The sequence below is a fragment of the Heterocephalus glaber genome, unplaced genomic scaffold (genome assembly GCF_053883595.1).
Source record: "Heterocephalus glaber isolate CG9 unplaced genomic scaffold, H.glaber_assembly_v1.0 deba00001666, whole genome shotgun sequence".
NCBI classification, from domain to species: Eukaryota; Metazoa; Chordata; class Mammalia; order Rodentia; family Bathyergidae; genus Heterocephalus; species Heterocephalus glaber.
Window position 1 is genome coordinate 19,655,652 of NW_028258406.1, and position 19,802 is coordinate 19,675,453.

General features: G+C 37.9%; 1 protein-coding gene across 16 annotated transcripts in view; it reads right to left on the bottom strand.

Annotated features, from left to right (window-relative positions):
* The window catches only part of Cab39l (calcium binding protein 39 like), a 210,195-nt gene that overhangs the window by 152,324 nt on the left and 38,069 nt on the right, over positions 1–19,802 (bottom strand). For 5 of the 16 annotated variants that reach the window (XM_087197450.1, XM_087197449.1, XM_087197454.1 and 2 more), the window contains exons 3-4: positions 11,266–11,330; positions 7,110–7,292 (exon numbers count right to left, since the gene is read on the bottom strand). The exons of 4 other annotated variants lie outside the window; for them this stretch is intronic. In XM_087197450.1, the coding sequence (XP_087053576.1) occupies positions 7,110–7,292; positions 11,266–11,270 (188 nt within the window). In that variant the 5' untranslated portion in view covers positions 11,271–11,330. Of the gene's footprint in view, positions 1–7,109; positions 7,293–11,175; positions 11,331–19,802 lie in introns of all 16 variants that reach the window. 7 more of the 16 variants (XM_087197457.1, XM_087197452.1, XM_087197456.1 and 4 more) reach the window with 4 other exon arrangements.

The window sequence follows — 19,802 nt, forward strand, 5'->3', positions numbered from 1 at the left end:
TTGCAGGCTTAACAAAATGGATTCCAGCCTCACAGCCAGAAATGAGCCTGAACTTCAGAACTAAAGGTGAAGTCTGGCTGGGATTATCCATTACCTCACCATAAATCTATGAGTCACTTGTTGGGATTAATCAACATGGATCTAGACTATGTCTGCCCACTTTGTCTACCAGTGACAACAGAGACACACCTTGAAATGGACTTTTTTTTGTTCTTATTTTCTTCTGCTTTTTTTCCTTTGCTTTTTATTTTATTTTCCTTTGGTTTTTACTTTATTTTATTTTTTCTTATTTTTTTATAAGTTGAACATTGTTTCTAGTTTTTTTGTTTTTGTTCTATTCTTGTTTTTATTTCTTCCTTCTCTCATTCCCTTCAGTCTTCTTCTCCAGTTTCCCAAAGTTTGTTCTCCAGTCTTGCTTCTAATCTCTTCCTCTTCTTTCATTTCTCTATCCACCCCTCCAACTCCATTTAAATTTTCTCCCCTGAGGGTAAAATCACCATACTGAGGGCCTATTTACTATATACAATTTTCTGGTTTGTTTTAGATTGTGTTATATAACCACAAATCTAGTTAACATGGTTAAAGGTGGCAAATTAATATTACCACAGTTTTTCATTTTCTAAGCTGTGTTCCATGTTATTGTTATTGCTGATTGTACTACTTTAGCCAAGGCAACCTAATTGGGGTAATAGGTTGTTCTTCCTGATGTGCCAAGACTGAGATTGACTAAGAGTCATAAACAATAGGCCAGTGCCAAAGAACCAGGGCCTAGGCCAAATAGGCAGCAACTTATCCCAAACAATGAAGAATTAGGACCTTGCAACAGACTCAAAACAAAAAAGCCAGCTACACTTGGAAGATATCTCTGAGAAGGTGTCATTTCCTAAGGATTCTAAATACTAGCAACAAAGCTACTCTCCATAAGCAATTTACAAGCATTAGCCCAGGGATCAAACTAAAAAAAAAAAGAGAAAATATTTAAGCAAGATGCAACTTCAAACTTCTAGCTCAGCAAAGGCAATCTCAAGGGGCAATCAGGTAGAACAATTTGAAACTCACCCTCCTAGACTCTGAAGTGGTAACAGCAGAAGTAATAAAGCAGATGAATGAGGCTTTTAAAAAAATCAAAGCAGAAATAGCTTCTCAGCTAACTACAGACATGGTGCACACAATGAAAGACATGGTCAGTGACTCTAGAACAGACACAGATAAAGAAAATAGAGGAGCTTAGGAAAATGATGGAAACCATAAATGCCCAACATAAGAAAGAAATGGAATCCATGAAACAGATTCAAGCAGATATTCAGGAGATTAAAATTCCATTGAAAGTATATGCTGCAGAATGAGCCAACGTGAGGACAGAATCTCAGACATAGAAGACAGGATTGAAATTAATGACTTGAAAAGAAAGATTTCCTAAAAATAGCAAAGGACCATAAATAATCAACCCAACAGCTGCTAGATGATGTAAAGAAGAATAACACAAGATTAATCAGAGTCAATGAAAAAGCAGGAGATAGAGCAAATGACATAAAAATAAATCTGTTCACAAAAGTAATGGCAGAAAACTTCCCAAACAGGGAAAAAGAATTTAACATACAGATAAGTGAGACATATAGAACTGCAATTACCCATGATCAAAAAAAATCTACACCAAGACATATAGTAAATAGTAAAGATTCCAGAAATTCAACAAGGACAGAATATTAAAAGCTGTTAGAGAAAAGAAAAAAATCACTTATAAAGGAAAGCCCATCAGAATGATAGCAGACACAAACCCTCAAGTCAAGGAGAGCTTGAAGTGAAGTATTACAAAACAAAACAACTCAGATTGAAGTACCCTGCAAAAACTATTTTTCAAAGTTGATGGAGAAATAAAATACTTCCATGATAAAGAACACCTGAAGGAAGTCATGAATACCAAACCAGCACTCCAAAATGTTCTGAAGGGCATTCTAGAAAGGACTACAACTACAAAATAAGGATTCCAACTCCATGTATGCAAACAGAATGAATCCATGCAGGCAAGGCAAGCAGTTAAGCTGAGAGGGAAAAAAGGGAACCAACAATAGGAAAATAACATGATAAGGATAAATCAATACATATCAGTTATAACTATCAATGTTAATGGTCTCAATTCACCTATAGGAAGAAATAGACTGGCAGAATTGACCAAGAAACAATATCCAACAATATGCTGCATACAAGAAATACGATTAATTCAAAAAGAAATTCATAGATTGAAAGTTGGAGGATGGAAAACAATATTCCATGTGACAGGAACTGGGAAAAAAGCAGGGATGGCTATTCTATTTGCAGACAAAGTGGATTTCAAGTCAAGACTGATTAAGAGAGACAAACAAGGTCACTATATCCTTGTAGAGGGAACAATCCACAAGGAAGAGATAATAATCATAAATATATATGCATCAAATACCTGCATATCCAACTATATAAAACAAACATTTATGGACATGAAAAATCAAATAAGCACTAGTACAAGTGTAGTGGGGGACCTCAATGTACCACTATCACAAAAAGATCAACTAGACCAAAAATCAAGAAAGAAGTATCAGAACTGAACCAAACTTGAACAAATAGACTTAGTAGATGTCTACAGAGTGTTCTACCCCATAACATCAGAATACACATTCTTCTCAGTTGCACACAGGACATTCTCCAAAATAGACCACATACTGGCTCATAGAACATGCTTAAGTAAATGCAAAGGAATTGAACTTATCAGACCATAGCGCAATGAAATTGGAAATCAATGGCAAAAAGAAGCCACAAAACTTCATAAACACATGGAAATTAAGTGACGCCCTCCAAAACAACCAATGGGTCACAGATGAAATTAAAGAAGAAATTAGTTTCTATAATTAAATAATAATGCCAATGAAACTTATGGGACACAATGAAAGCAGTCTTATGAGGGAAATTTATAGTGATGAATTCCCATATCAGGAAAATACAGCAAGTTCAAATAAATAACCTAATGTTGAACCTCAAACTTCTAGGAAAATAAGAGCAAGTCAAGCCTGATGCTTGTATGAGGGAGGAAATTATAAAGATGAAAGGAGAAATTAACACAATGGAGACCAAGAAAACAATACAAAGAATCAATGAATCAAGTTGTTTCTTTGAAAGATTAAATAAAATTGACAAACCCTTAATCAACCTTATCAAAAAAAGGAAAGACTCAAGTCAATGCAATTAGGAATGAAAAGGGTGAAATCACAACAGATCCTGCAGAAATCCACCAGATCATCAATACCTACTTTGAGAACCTGTATTCTAGTAAGATGGAAAGTAGAAGAATTGGAGAGATTCCTAGATACATATGAATTACCAAAGCTGAATCAAGAAGATATAAATATTCTAAATAACCCAATATCAGTCAATGAAATTGAAGGCATAATTAAAAACCTAGCGACAGGCCAGGGATTTAGCTTAGTGGGGCTGCCTCCTGCCTTGCAAGTGCAAGGTCCTGAGTTTGATCCCTGGTACCAAAACAAACAAACAAACAAAAACAAAAACCTAGCAACAAAGAAAAGCCTAGCTCTTGATGGAGTCACTGCTAAATTCTACAAGGAATTTAGAGAAGACCTAATGGTGCTATTTCTCAAACTCTTTATTGAAACTGAAAGGGAAACAATACCCCTCCCAAATTCATTTTTGGAAGTAAGCATTACCCTGATACAAAAACTAGAGAAGGATCCCACCAAAGAAGAGAACTACAGGCCAATTTCCCTAGTGAACATAGAACAAAAATCCTCAGTCACATACTGGGAAACAGAATGCAGCAAATCATGAAGATTATATACCATGACCAAGTAGGATTCATCTCAGGGATGCAGGGATGGTTCAACACATGAAAATCAATAAATGTAATACACCATATTAACAGAGGCAAGGAAAATGTTCCATGGGAGATCCCTGTCTAGCATCTTTCCTCCTGTAACAGTACACTTGTTTTTTGGTCAATCTTAGGGCCTGGGAAATGTGAGGGGATGGGACTTCTTTGAAAATTTAACTACCTTAGATTCTTTGTTGGCTTTTAAATCACTTTGTCCCTTGTCTTCTAATCAAAACCAGGAACTACTGAATCTGGACCTTCTGTTGTAATTTTTGTTTCAACCTAAAAGGCTCACCATTATTACTCAAGATCCCAGGTTAATTGCTTCAATCTTGGGTTCATCTTCAAACAAATGGAGCAAAGCTGCCTCTTTTACACAGATTGCATCATAGCAAATTGCTCTTTATTCCAGGGTTCACTGTTACCTTGGTTTGACAAGGAGGAAGTGGTAGGAGATCCTAGTAAGCACAGGCTTCTCTTAGGTTCTAAACACATCTGTCTTACATTTTCTGCCTCTCTGCTTTTGCTCATACCAATTTAATGCAAGGCTGTGGGCACATACAAACAAATACACAGAATTATGCTCAAGAAATTCTTACACTGTGAGGTTTAGCACATACTCTATTTCTCTCCCCAAACAGAACTTTGCAAATCATTCTGAATATAATTCTTTCTGATATGATTAAACCATGGGACCCTGGAATAGCCGGAAGATGTGTAACCTGTGTGTTTATGCACATACCTTTGTATGTGCTTATATGGCTTGGTTTAGCCAGGTGGTTTTCTGTAGTCATGCAGTGTTTCTCACATATGACATTGGACAAAAGTACATATAATATTTATATTACCCTCTAATTATTCCAGAATACATCAATTACATTAGAACAAATTTGTTTTCAAAAACAAGTGTTATAGTAGAAATGATTGTACTACTTTTACCAATATAAAACATATGTAAATCCAGGTGTAGTGGCGCACACTTGTAATCCCAGCACAGTGGAGGCTGAGGCAGGAGGATTGCCACAAGTTCAGGGTTAGCCTGGGCTACATAGTGAGCTCAAGGCCAGCCTGGACTACATGATGAGACTCTATCTCAAAATAAGACAAAACAAAACAAAACAAAACAAAACCAGGACAAAACAAAAAACACATGTATATGGGTGTGTTAGAATATGCTTAAATGCATTATGGACAGATTGGTTTAATTTTTTAACATAGGCAACAACAGACCATTGTCTTTTAAGTTGTTTTTAGCTCTCTCTTATTTTCACTGCCTCACTTCTCATTCATGCATTTGTTTCTTTTTTTCAATTTCTAAAGACTATAGTGTAGATATAAGATATCATACACCTTCAGTTGGCCCAGGAATAGCAGTTGATTTATTCCTCAATAACCTTAAACTATGAAGGAAGCCCCAAAATATAGACCTGTTTTCTGGTTGTTGTTTTTTTCCTAGAAGCTTGTCACACTGCCCATGTACCATAGATATTTCTAGCTCTTGTTACCATTTCCATTTCAGAGAGAACTAAGGATAAACAGATATAGTATAGCCTCTGAAGGTAATTATGTGATAAACTGTTGTGAACATTATTCACATACCAAGTGACAAGTAATTCAGGCCATGGTCTTTAGAATTAGGTAGACATGGATTTTAATTAAAATTGACTGTAGTATGTTTTTAAACTGGAGATAACAATATACACCTCCAGGATTTTTCATGGAATCACATGAAATAATATACATAACACCTGCCACATAGTAAGTACTAAATGTTCATTATTGCCTTTTTCACTTAAAAAATTATGTATTAAAAGTATGTAAGTCCGGATGCACACTGTGGCTAGTAAAGGTCCTTTTAATTCAAATAACATAAGCATACGATTGGACTGACTCGATATTCACAAAAAGTTTGAAGTCAAGCATGAGACAAAATTATATGGATTTGTGGGAAAAACCAAAATATTATGACCTGGTAAAACTGTTATGAAGCAGTAAAATAAACTGAATAATGAAAGTAAAAATAAATAAATAAAAGTATGTAAGTCTGCTTGTGGTTGTCTTATCACTATTCTGAAATGGAACACTAACAAGCAATGTGTAACTGGCATCATTTTATTAAATCCAGGGCAGATACAAAGTGCTACAATAGGTGCAACAGGGATATACACATTCACCTACCAACAAAACATTAACCACGTAACAACTTTTGAATTTGTACTATACCAACCACACCAAAGCAATTCCATTAAAAGAAATGTTAACGTGGATGTAGCATTTTAAGAATACATAGAAAACTTGGATTTTATTTTAGCTTCACCATTTACTTGTCATGTGCACTTGTAGAAGTTAGTTAACCTCTGTAAGCTTTAGTTTCTGTACATTAAAAGAAAATACTTCATCTGACCTTCAACAAGATTATGCATATTTTATACACATACATATGCATACATAACTAGACATAAAAGCAAACTAGAAAACAAGTATACCAGAATGAGTTTAAATAAATATATAAATTTTCCAATGTTCTAACCCTCAAAAATCTTCCAGAAACTATGAACTATGATCATTAAATCATAATGGAGCTGAAGGAACATAGTTAAATATGCATAAATGTATGCATATATATATGTATCTATGCATATTTAACTTAGATCAGATTATCCTAACCAAAAAGTAGAGTCATTATGCGGGCAAGGAACTATTAGTCATTTGATTTAAGTCAAAAATTATATGCAACCTCAAATGTTCTGGCAGTGTCTTGGGGTTCCATGATATTTATGAATTTGAAATAACAAGTTACAAAGGAAATGTTTTGTAATCTTTATTTTACATTCTATTAGTCATATCTTTTATTCCAACAAGAAACTATTGGATAGATTTTATTTGACAGTAAGTAGTTTTTATAATGAACTTCAAATTAATACTGCTAACACTTTTAGGGCTGTTACTAGCTTATATGGTGCTTTGGTAATGATTAAGCAATAACAGATGATAGGGCAAGCCTTTGCCTTTGCCTCCTCCCGTTTTTTTGTTTTTCCCATAAAGCAGAAATGTAATCATTTGTGCTGCATGGTGTTCCTGCCCAATGTTTAAAAATGTTCTGTAACTGTCTGAGTTGCACCATGTTCCTACTAGACATTTCAAGAAAGTTCTGTTAACTCTGCCCCTTTGCTTCTGTGAGCATGCTTGCCTGGTACATGTTTCAGGAATATTATGTAACTCCACCCTCTGCTTCTGTGAGCATGCTTACCCAGCACATAGGCCCAACTCTATATAAGGCTGCTTCCATTTCTCTTCAGTGCTCAGAATTTTGAGTGGGCAAACTCCTCTGAGCCAGCCAACAATAAAGGTTTTTCTCCATCTCCTTGAGTAACTTTTGGATTCTCCAGTCTTCAAATTGCTGTAGCTGTAGCACTTGAGCTGAAGCACTTGGCTGTAAAATTGAGCAAAACCACTTTGCCACAACAGTTATAGTTAGCAAGAGAGAGAAAAGTCAGTTAGCAGACACTTAGGTTGACAAACAAATAGCACACTTGGGCAAAGGAAAAGTACCTCTTTCTCCAGGCAAATGCAGCCATCTGTGAGCCTAGCACATAGTCCAGTATGGATAGGGGATGAGCAGATTTCAGCCCTGCTCACTTTCTTAGCTAGGACCTTTTGAGGAGTGTGCATCCATATAACTAAATGCAGTGGCTCAAATGCTATACAATGGCAAGGCTCTGTCACAACTTTCATGTCACCTCAGTGTATAGTATCCAAATATCTGAGGGTAATCTGCTCTTTGAGACACAGAGTAGAATAAGGAAGTTATATTCTAATAAGGGTTAAAATATATGTACCAAAATAACAAAGTGTGGGCAAAAAAAGCTAATAATGACAAAGAAAAGACCAATGAAATATTTTAAAAATCCAGAAGACCAAACAACAACAAACCCATTTCTATCTCGAGGAATTAGAGAATATTTCATACAGAAGGTGGCATCAAAACTCAGACTTGAATGATATTCATGATTTGCTCACATGGAGATAAGTACAAGAGGACTGGGAAGTACCAAATAACAAATAATTAGCTTGCCAGATGGAAATGCTATGTGAATGACAGAAGTTATCATATTTACTTTCTCATAGCTGTGACAAAATGCCCAAACTTAAAAGAGGAGAGGTTATTGTGGCCCATGGTTTTTAGAGATTCAGTCTATAGTCAGCTGGCTCCAAGGCAAGAAGAGCATGGTAAATGGGTCTAGTGAAGGAAAGCTGCTTACTTCATGATGACCAGGAAGCAGAGTGAAAAGGGATGTGCCAGGTAGAGAGAGATAGATACCCCTCCAGGTCATGCACCCCCGTAACCAACCTCTTCTGACCAGGCTCACCTCCTAATACTACATTTACCTATGAATTCGTCAGTGGATTAACCCCCATGATCCAATCACCTTGCAAGAGACCAACCTCTGAACACATAAGGCTTTAGGGGTCATTCTAGATCTAAATCATTTACAAAAGTAAAAAAAAAATTAGAAAAGCAGGTTAGGGTAAAATCATTAAGTCTTAACATGAGGCTAATAAGCTAACTAATTGTGAGTAAAGGAAGCCATGATGAGGTCATAACTTACTTTCATGAATATTACTTTGGCAATGTATTAAGAAGAATCAAAAAGGGTAGGGAGAAGGAGGGGATGGAATTAAAGGCATATGCAGTAGTTTAAGATAACAGTGACTATAATTGGGCAGTAGGAATCAGAGGACTACTTGAGTACCAGAGACAATAGGTTTGGCAACTGACAAATGTAAATGGTAATTGAGAGAAAAATAAAAATGATAATTTCTGTGCCTGTGTAAGAGAACAAATGGGTAATTCCTTCAAAATAAATAAGAACTACAGGAAGAAAATGAAATCTTACAAAATAATCAACTACCTGAAAAGTCCAAGATGCCAGTAAAATTTCTGGACATGGATACACAAGACAACTGAACATACAGAAATCAAACTTAGAAACCAGAGCTAGAACAATACTTCTGGGGTGTCTCTCACTCACCCAATGAGTATGAGACAGACAGGAAACAGGGTGCTGGTAGAAAAAATGATGATTGAAAAACAGTGGTTGGATAGGCATGATGGTGTAAGCCTGTAATCATAATCCCAGCACTGAGGGAGGCTGAGGCAAGATGATCATAATTTAAAGCTATGAGCAAGCAATTTAGCAACTTAGTGAGACTCTGTCTCAAAAAACAAAAAAATTAAATAGGTGTGTGCTGGGGATGTAGATCAGTATAAAGGCCCTGGGTTCAATTTCCAGTACTACCAGAGATGGGGTTAGTGGTTAGGGAGAGGAGAAACAAAAGCATACTATTATTATGACCAAAAATAGAGACTTTCAAGAAGTGTTCAACAGTCTCAAGTGGTGGTGAGCAGAAGAGTGTCCTATAATTTTTAAGGCCCACCTTCAATTCTTATAAAGCAAAGGTTATTAGGGAAAGAGGGCCTTCAGAGAACCACTTAGAACAATATAAGGTACCTTTCTTGGCCAGTCCTTCTGGGAACTGGGAATATTGCCTGTGTCCCAGGTAGTGTCGCTTAACTGCCAGGCCATGCTGAGAGCACAAGTGAAAAGGTGAATAGCATCTGATGCAACATATGGGTCAGGGCAAAATTAGGATTGTAGAACTTAAGGCTGAGGTAATGGAAGCACTGTTCCAGAAATCTCGGAAAGAAATACACGGAGACACAGAATTTGGGGAAAATAATAAAATTTCTTCTCGCAAGTGGGGGGGGAACACCAGAAACAGGTCTGGTTAGAATCCATGCCTCCTTTGTTCAGCATTTCCCTTTTTATATCCTTTTTAGCCATTATCTCATCCCTAGTGGTCTTTGATGTGTAAATACAATTCCAGTTCCTAATTACAAGTCACAGACACAAGATAGGCACATATACATTGTAAATTCACCCTGGCACTGCAACTCTGTTAGGTTAGTGAAGTTACTGGTTAAAGAGTCAGATAACTGTCACCTTAAACAAGGAGTTATAGGAAAAGCAAATCTTAAAAGAACACATTACTTATTTTGCTTCTACAACTACCTTAATATTCAATCTATTAAGTTATCTAAAACTTTTCCATATCATTCCTCCCTCTGTTTATTTTGGGATAATTCTTTTATCCATTATAAGTTCTATCCAGTTTATCTACATTTTTTAACACTAGCATTTGGTAGTCTTGAGCTGCAGCACTGTGCTACTGTATAAATTTTGAAGTCCACTGGATGACACAAGGACCAACATTAATATTAATATTATAACAAGAAGGGGACTCAGAAGAGGTCCTATCCAAGTTTTTGTCATCCTGCCCAAGTAAAACTAATCCCATAGGACAGCTCTCCTATACCAAATTTTTCATCAAGAGCCTTGATCTAGTGATTCTTGTACTACACTAGACTTATTAGCATATTAACAACTCTCTTTACCAAGAAATAAGCAAGTCCCTCCTTTCTGGGCTGTGAGCAAATTGAGAGCATGCTTATTCTGTAATGACACTGGCCTGTGAATCTAGTTGGGTTTTTAAAGCCTGAAGTGTGTCTCGAATTTCCTCAAGATCTTTTTAAATTTCTTGTCCTAATGAAATATATTACTCCTTGTAGCCAAATAAGATCCCATGGGGCTGGCATATACATAGATATAGGATTACATTGACCTTGTTTACAATTGTTACAATTACCAGTGGCTCATCCAACAAGGGAGCCACTGATCCAAACTTGTCTTTTTTCTTTGTAATATAATTTTTCATTAGAATAGCACCCCACAGTCAGAAGTTATCCCAGGTCCCCCATAATGTTTTTATCAAAGAATATTATAAAGGGATAGTCTTCCAGTTCCCATTTTACTGTTTCAAAAGTCACATATTGTTCATCAAACTTTTCATAACTAGGCCTAAACACCTGCAGTTCAAAAACAAAGAAACCTAAGGCAGTGGTGATCTGGCACAACACAATAATCCATGTCGTCCTTGTTGGTATTCTTCAGCTGTGCATTGACTCACCAGCCTGAGGAGTGGTGAGAGCAAGGCTTTGAGTGTGTTGTCTTTCTCAGCTTTCAGCATCAGCTTTATTGTTACCTTGTGCAATGAAGTCTTTGCCTTTCTGATGTCCTGAACAATGTATTACTGTGACTTTGCTAGGTTCCCACACTGCCTCTAGCAACTGTATAATTTGTTTATTTTTAATTAGCTTCCCTTTGGTCATGAGAAGACCTCGCTCTTGGTAAATCATGGCGATGATGTGTAATGCAGCAAATGCATAGCAAAAGTATATATATATATATATATACCTTTTTACCCTTTGCCCATCAGAGTGCCTGTCTGAGTGCCCAGAGCTCAGCACGCTGTGCCGACTAGGAAGGGGCCCCGGCTAGGATCACCTCATCCTTCATGGTTACTGCATATCCAGCATGACGAACCCCATCTTCCACAAAGCTGCTCCCATCTGTGAACAGAACGAGGTCAGCCTCAGACAAGGGTGTCATTTGTAGGTCAGGGCGGCTGGAAAAGAGCTCATGGGTGATACTCCAGCAGTCATGATCGAAAGGGCCTATCTCCGTGGGCAAGGAGATGGCAGGATTTAAAGCTTTTACAGGAATAAACCGTAAGTGGGGGTTCTCACAGAGAAGGGCCTGGTACTGAGTAACCCGATTATTTGAGAGCCAATCATGCTCCCTTGTGTTCAGTAGTTCTAGGACCACATAGGGAACCTGCACAGTCAGTTCCTGACCTAAAGTTAGCTTGTCTGTTTCTTGGGTCAACAGAACTGAAGTTGCTAAGGCCCAAAGACAAGAAGGCCATCCTTTTGTTACTGGATCTAAATTCTTAGACAAATATGCCACTGGTTGATTCCATGGGCCTACTTCTTGGGTCAATACTCCAAGGGCGACATGGTTCTTCTCAGTCACATAAAGAACAAAAGACCGCTTTACATCCAGTATGCCTTTAGCAAGGGCGGCTGCTAAGGTCAGTTTTACTCTCTTAAAAGCCTTTTTCTTTTCCAATAGCCCGAAGTAAATGATTTGTTTTCTTTAGAGCTTTATAAAGAGGTTTAGTGATCTATGTAAAACCAGGAATCCAAATTCTACAGAAGCCTGTTGCCCCAGAAACTCCCTCAGCTGTCTCTTATCTCGTTTATCTTTCCTCTTAGCCTGTTCCTTCTCTCTCATTGACTCTTTTTACATACTTTTTTAGCCAATTGTAGCAACTGTGTTATATTCATACCCTTCCAAGTTTTTTGTTTTTTAATTTTTTTTTTAATATCTTGAGGTGACTGGGTCACAAAGTCATATTGATTAACTGATCGTTAGCAGGAACAGTAGGATCAAAAGGTGTATACATTCTGTAAACTTTACAGAGCTACTCATAAAATCTCTCAGGGCTCTCATCAGGCTCCTGCAGTGTTTCTAACACTTTAATCATATCTGTAGGCCTTTTATGCATGGCTCTTATCCCTGTCAGGAGGGCTGTCTGATAATTGCTTAAGCTGTCCTGGCCTCCTGGGGTGTCAGGTTTCCAATTGGGGCACCCATTCGCTGGAAATTGCTGTTCATGTCAAGTGTCTGGATTTTGTGTGCCTGCCAGCATTCTAGAAGCTTTGATCTTTTTAATTTCTCCTAAAACTCTCTGCATTTTTAGAGGTTAACAAAGTTTTACAAAGTTCTTTACAGTCCTTCCAATTAGGACAATGGGTGGCAAAAATGGAATCAAATAATTGAAGCATTTTGGAGGGGTCTTGGCAGAGAATAAATGACCTTTTTCTCTGGACCTAGCCTCCTTTGTCTTTTTTTTAAAGTCAAATCTCAAATACCGTATCTTGGTCTAACATATTTGTGCCTTTTTTCAACAATCTTTTATTTAACTCACTATAAAGGAGGAGGTCATATTGTAACCTGTTGGCTCTTAAACTCTTTGAAGATGACCAATGTACACATATTATAGTAACATATTTAGAATTTAACCCTTTGATGACAACTAATGTAAACATATTTAAACTTTTTATAACAAACTTGAAAACAACAAACATACATATTTTTTGATAAATCACTTTCACGCATCTTTTGACATATCTAAGCCTTCTGGTCTTGTATATTTTTTATCTTTTTAACAAGACAAACATACACAATTTTTTATATCAAAATTGTATTTCTTTAACTTATAGCTTTTAAATATATTTTTATCTCATTATAGACCTTTTATCACAAACTTGTCTTTAGCTGTTAAAATTTTCAAGTGTCCCTTTTTTGTTCTCCAATTTGTACACTTTAAATTTGATTGGCTGCCAATAGAATGGTAGTAACCTTGAGGGGTTTTTTTTAATCAACAAAGTACAGAAAAGAGTAAGTTAACCTTATAATTACAATTGAAGAACTTGAAATGTACAAGAAATACTTTAAGCACACCAATTAAACATCGACTCAAACTGAAACACAGATACATTTATCAATTAACTAAAATTTGTAACTTTTCAAACTGAAACACAGATGCATTTATCAATTAGCTAAAATTTGTAACCCTTGTAAAATTTCTTACTTTCTCTGGCTTTGTTTTATGTCCTTCAGAGCTTTTTAAGCTGTTTTTAATCTATTACTTATTTTTTTTTAAATTTGAGTGTAAGCCCTATTCGATCCTCTCTGAGTGACTACAGCATGGTGTTCTGAAGCCAAGCAGTTTTCATGCTTTTGTCCCCACCTCCTCCAAACCTATGAATTTAGCAACTCAAAAGGAGGGAGAAAGTCTAAATTCTCTTGGTCTGGATCTGGTTACTTTTTAGTATTGTCCCCTTTCTGACCGAGGACCAGGATATTACTTTTTGCTTTCGGGGTGCACATATGAAGCCAAGGAGGTATTCTGTGGCATAATTTGAGCCATAAATCAATATAGGGAAGGAAACTGATCTGGATGTTCCATCCAGGGGTGGTGACTGTTAGCCAGATGGACCAGACAAGACTCTCATCTAGGGATCTCTCAGTTGGCCAAGCTAGGCAAAGCTTGGGCCATTCTAACTCACAAAAGGCTCTAAGTTTTGGGGTTTTATCTTAATACCATAATTTCCAGTAAAACCTTTTTTAAAAATTTTTAAGCATGCACTTCAAAACGGTAGGACGAGATGTTTCTGTCCCCATGATTGGCCAATCAGAATGTTGGGGTGTGTATGGGTACCCTTGTATGGAGACACAAGACAAAGGTGGGGGATCTCTCGCTTGCCTGCCTGGCTGTGGGCTTCTTGGCCATTTTAAGGTCCATTCAGGCTAAGGTGGGCTGTTGCCTAAGCTCACCATGGTGTCTTTGTTAAACGTGACCATACACAAATTCTGCCACTCCGGGAAGACTCTAAGCACAAGTGCTTCCTCCCTCTGTCTTGTTCCGCAGCTCATTCCACACACTGTCCTATCCAGAACTCTTTCATTCACACATTTATTCAGAAATTATCACATTCCCTCCCGGTGACCCCCTAACCATAACCAAAACAAATGAAAGAATCTACCTCCCCAAATGGCAAAGCACAAGGGGTGATCGGGCCCCTGCACTATTTTTGCCCAAAGTTCACAAAGTGAACCAAAACAAATGGGAGGAGCTATCTTCCCAAATGGCAAAGCACAAGGAGTGATCAGGCCCCTGCGCTGTATTTGCCCAAAGTTACAAAATACAAATTCACAAAGCAAAACCAAAAGTTAATGACTAGGGGGTTTCCTGGGGTTTCTCACCCAGCAAAGGAAAGAGACAGATGAGACACCAAGAGCAGCAGCCCTCCTTCTGTCGTCTTCCATCTTAGATTTGGGTGATCCTCAGCTGGTGAGCGGGTCTCCATGTTCTGTTGGGGACCCTAGGAAATTAGTCCCAGGGATGCGCCTTTCCTCTCAAGGAGACAGAGAGCCACTCCCTCCAGTGGGATTCGGGCCGATGCCCAAAAGGGCTATTTCATTCCCAATTCCCGGTCAGGAAACCAAATGTTCCAGAAATCTCAGAAAGAAATACACGGAGATACAGAATTCAGGTAAAATAATAAAATTTCTACCTGCAAGCAGGCGGGACCACCAGAAACTGGTCTGGTTAGTATACATGCCCCCTTTGTTCAGCATTTCCCTTTTTATATCCCTTTTAGCCATTATCTCATCCCTAGTGGTCTTTGATGTATAAATACAATTCCAGTTCCTAATTACAAGTCACAGACACAAGATAGGCCATATACATTGTAAATTCACCCTGACATTGCAACTTTGTTAGGTTAATGAAGTTACTGGTTAAAGAGTCAGATAACCATCACATTAAACAAGGAGTTATGGGAAAAGCAAATCTTAAAAGAACACATTACTTATTTTGCTTCTACAACTACCTTAATATTCAATCTCTTTAGTTATCTAAAACTTTTCCCTATCAGCATGAGCATCTACTACTGTTCTCAAGTGTGCAATAGGAATGAATGGAAGGAAACCTTGAAGGGCTAATGAAAGGAGTTTTTGTCTTTTTTTTAAACTTTGAACTCTTAGTAGATTGAGAGAGGCAGACTGGAAACATGACAGATGAAAAGGGGATAGTTAGGAATAGCAAGATTCTTGAGCCTACAATGTAAAGGATTGACACCACTGCAGAAAGGTTAACCTCTAAGAAGAATGACACATATTTTCTAAAATGAGGAGGAAAAAGAAAATGTGACGACAGACACTGTCTGGGTAAAGAGGAATGAATTTAGAAAGCACATGTTTGCTTCAATTTTCTCTGAAAAGCAAGGTATAAGATCATTAAAAGAGAAGAAAACTGGGGCTGGGGATTTAGCTCAGTGGTTTGGCCACCTGCTGCGCAAGCACAAGGACCCGAGTTCAATTCCCGGTACCAAAAAAAAAGAGAGAGAAGAAAGCTGGAGTAACAGAATGTGCATTTGAGCAGAGCAAAAACTTGTGCTATCAAAAAAATGAAGACAAGGGCCAGGGATTTATCTCAGTGGTTTGCCGCCTGCTGTGCAAGAGCAAGGACCTGAGTTCGATCCCCGGTACCAAGAAAAAAAAAATGAAGACAGTGTGAAAAAAAGCTAAAGCCTATAATTCATGTACACTAAATCCTAAATTTATCAGTTATAATTCTACCATATATCCAAACAATATGACAACACTAAATGAAACTCTGTACTATGGTTTTCCATCAACTTCCCAATGTAATAACAAAGGATGAGGTTAATAAGCAAATTATGTATACAACTAGTATAATAATAAAATGGGCTCACTGCAAAAATTGTAGGCAGATGGTAATAATCCTCACATGTCCCTGTTTCTTTTTGCTGGATCTCTGTTCTGTCTTTTCCATACTTTTATTGTCATGAAGAAGTTCTTGCTTGAATCAGTTAAGAACACAAGATACCTTTTTTTTTTTTTTTGGTACCAGGGATCAAACTCGGGACCTTGTGCTTGCAAGGCAGGTGCCAGAACCACTGACCTAAATGCCCAGCCCAAGATACCTTTTAATAAAAGAACAATTCCGATCAGCCCGCTGCAGACAGGCAGGTCTGTAGATGCCCTACCGAGGTCCTGAGTCACGCGGAAGACACCGAATCACCCCACTGCAGACAGGCAGCCACCTGATTCCACATTACCAAGGCACAGAGGACACCAGACCACCAGACCAAGGTACTGAGTCCCACTGTTCCCGGCCCAGAGGTATGGGCTTCTGAGCTGTCGTCCCACTGCTACTGGTCCAGAGGAAGGGGCTTCCCGGTCACCATCCCTCCCGCTGCTCCCAGCCCAGAGGAAAGGGATTTTGGGCCACCTTCTGTCCCGCTGCTCCTGGCCCAGAGGAAGGGGTTTCCTGGCCACCATCCCTGCGGCTGCTCCCAGCCCAAGGAAAGGGCTTTTGGGTCACCATCCCTACCGCTGCTCCGGGCCCCTGTCCCACCTCACCCAGCTCAGAGGAGGTAATCCATGCAGGCGCTAACAGCCCCCCGCCCAAGTCAAAATGAGAAAACACATAAATAAGTCTCAAAACCAGACTTCCAGATCACCTACAGCAACCCCAAAGGGAAATGAGATGGAACACTCTGATACTCAACCACCTGGACCCACTGAACTGACAACAAAAGGGGATCTGGAAAAAATGAAATCAGAAATAATTTCTCAGATAACAGGAGAAATTGTACCCCTAGTGCAAGACATGATTAATAAATCTAGAGAGGAGCTGAGGACCATGATGGAATCCCAACATAAGAAACAAATGGAATCCATAAAACAGATGCAAATAGATTTCCAGGACATGAAAAACTCCATTGAAAGTCTACACAGCAGAATGAGCCAGTGTAAGGACAGAATTTCAGATATAGAAGATAAGATTGCAATTAGTGACCAAGAAAAGAAAAATTGCTTCAAAATTATAAGGGAACATGAGAAATCAATCCAGCAGCTGCTAGATGATGCAAAAAAGAATAACATAAGACTGATTGGGCTCAATGAAGAAACAGGAGAGAGTGCAGATGACATAAAAAATCTCTTCACAGAAATAATGGCAGAAAACCTCCCAAGGAGGGGAAAAGACCTTGACATACTGATAAGTGAGGCATATAGGACTCCAAATAGCCTTGATCAAAAAAAATCTACACATAGGCATATAATTGTTAAGATTCCAGAAACTCAACAGAAGAACAAAGTTCTCCAAGCAGTCAGAGAAAAGAAACAAATCACATACAAAGGAAAGCCCATCAGAATCACAGCAGACTTCTCAACACAAACCATCAAGGCAAGAAGAGCTTGGAGTGATATATTCCAAGCCCTAAAAGAAAACAGCCTCCAACCCAGATTGATGTACCCTGCAAAACTATCTTTCAAAATGGATGGAGAAATAAGATACTTTCATGACAAAGAGCACCTTAGGAACTTCATGAATACCAAACCAGCACTCCAAAGAATTTTACACAATATCCTAGGAACAGACATTGAGGATCACAACCCCAGGAAGCAAAGCAGAATGAACCCATCTGGCATGACAAGAAATTAAATGGAAAGGGGGAGAACCCAACAAAAAGAAAAAGTCATGGCAATGACAAGTCAATGCGTTTCAGTTATAACCATCAATGTTAATGGTCTCAATTCACCAATCAAAAGAAATAGACTGGCAGAATGGGTCAAGAAGCAAAATCTAACAATATGCTACATACAAGAAACACACTTAATTCAAAAGGAAACTCATAGACTGAAAGTTAAAGGGTGGAAAACAATACTGCATGTGACAGGAACCCGAAAAAAAGCAGGAGTATCTATCCTCTTGGCAGATCAAGTAGATTTCAAACCAACACTAATTAAGAGGGATGAAGAAGGACACTACATCCTTGTAAAGGGAAGAATCCAAGAGGAAGAGATGACAATCATAAATATCTATGCACCAAACACTAGTGCACCCAACTATATAAAACAAATACTAACGGACATGAAAAGCCATGTATACACTAATACAATTGGAGTGGGGGAACTCAACACCCCACTGTCACAAATAGAGAGATCAACTAGACTAAAAATAAGTACTGAAATACTAGAACTTAATTGAACTCTTGAACAAATGAACTTACCAGATGTTTACAGAGTCTTCCACCCCACAAAATCAGAATACACATTCTTCTCAGCTGCACATGGGTCATTCTCAAAAATAGACCACATACTCACACACAGAACACGTTTAAGTAAGTGCAAAGGAATTGAAGTTATCCCCTATATATTATCAGACCATAGTGCGATGAAATTGGAGATCCATAGCAAAAGAAACTCAAAAAAATTCATAAACACATGGAAATTGAACAACACACTTCTAAATAACCAATGGGTCACAGAGGAAATTAAAGAAGAAATCAGACAGTTCCTTCAATTAAATGACAATGACAATACAACATATCAGAATCTATGGGACACAATGAAAGCAGTCTTACAAGGGAAATTCATAGCAGTGAATACGCATATTAGGAAAACAGAACGAGCCCAATTAAACTACCTGATGCTGAACCTCAAGCTTCTAGAAAAAGAAGAGCAAGACAACCCCTAAGCTCATACAAGGGAAGGAATTATAAAGATCAGAGGAGAAATCAATGCAATGGAGACTAAGAGAACGATACAAAAAATCAATGAAGCCAAGAGTTGGTTCTTTGAAAGAATCAACAAAATTGATAAACCTTTAGTCAACCTTGTCAGAAAAAGGAAAGAAAAGGCCCAAATCCATGCAATTAGGAATGAAAAGGGTGAAACTACAACAGACCCAGCAGAAATCCAGATGATCATCAATACCTACTTCCAGAACTTATACGCCAATAAGATGGACAACACAGAAGAAATGGACAGATTCCTAGATACATATGAATTACCAAAGTTGAATGAAGAAGATCTAAAAATTCTGAACAACCCAATATCAACCAATGAAATTGAAAATATAATTAAAACCTGGGCCCTGATGGCTTCACTGCTGAATTCTACAAGACATTTAGAGAGGAACTGCTGCCACTACTCTTTAAACTCTTCAATGAAATTGAAAGGGAAGCAATACTCCCAAATTCATTCCTGGAAGCAAGCATCACCTTGATCCCCAAAGCAGAGAAAGACCCAACCAAAAAGGAGAACTATAGGCCAATCTCACTAATGAACATAGATGCAAAAATCCTTAATAAGATAATGGCAAACAGAATGCAGAAGATCATCAAGATCATACACCCTGATCAAGTGGGATTCATCCCATGGATGCAGGGATGGTTTAATATACACAAATCAATTTAATACACTATATCAATAGAGCCAAGGACAAAAACCATATGATTATCTCCATAGACGCAGAAAAAGCATTTGACAAAATCCAACATCCATTTATGATAAAAACCCTACAAAAAATTGGAATAGATGATCTCTACCTCAAACTTATGGAAGCCATCTATGAAAACCCAACAGCCAGTATCATACTA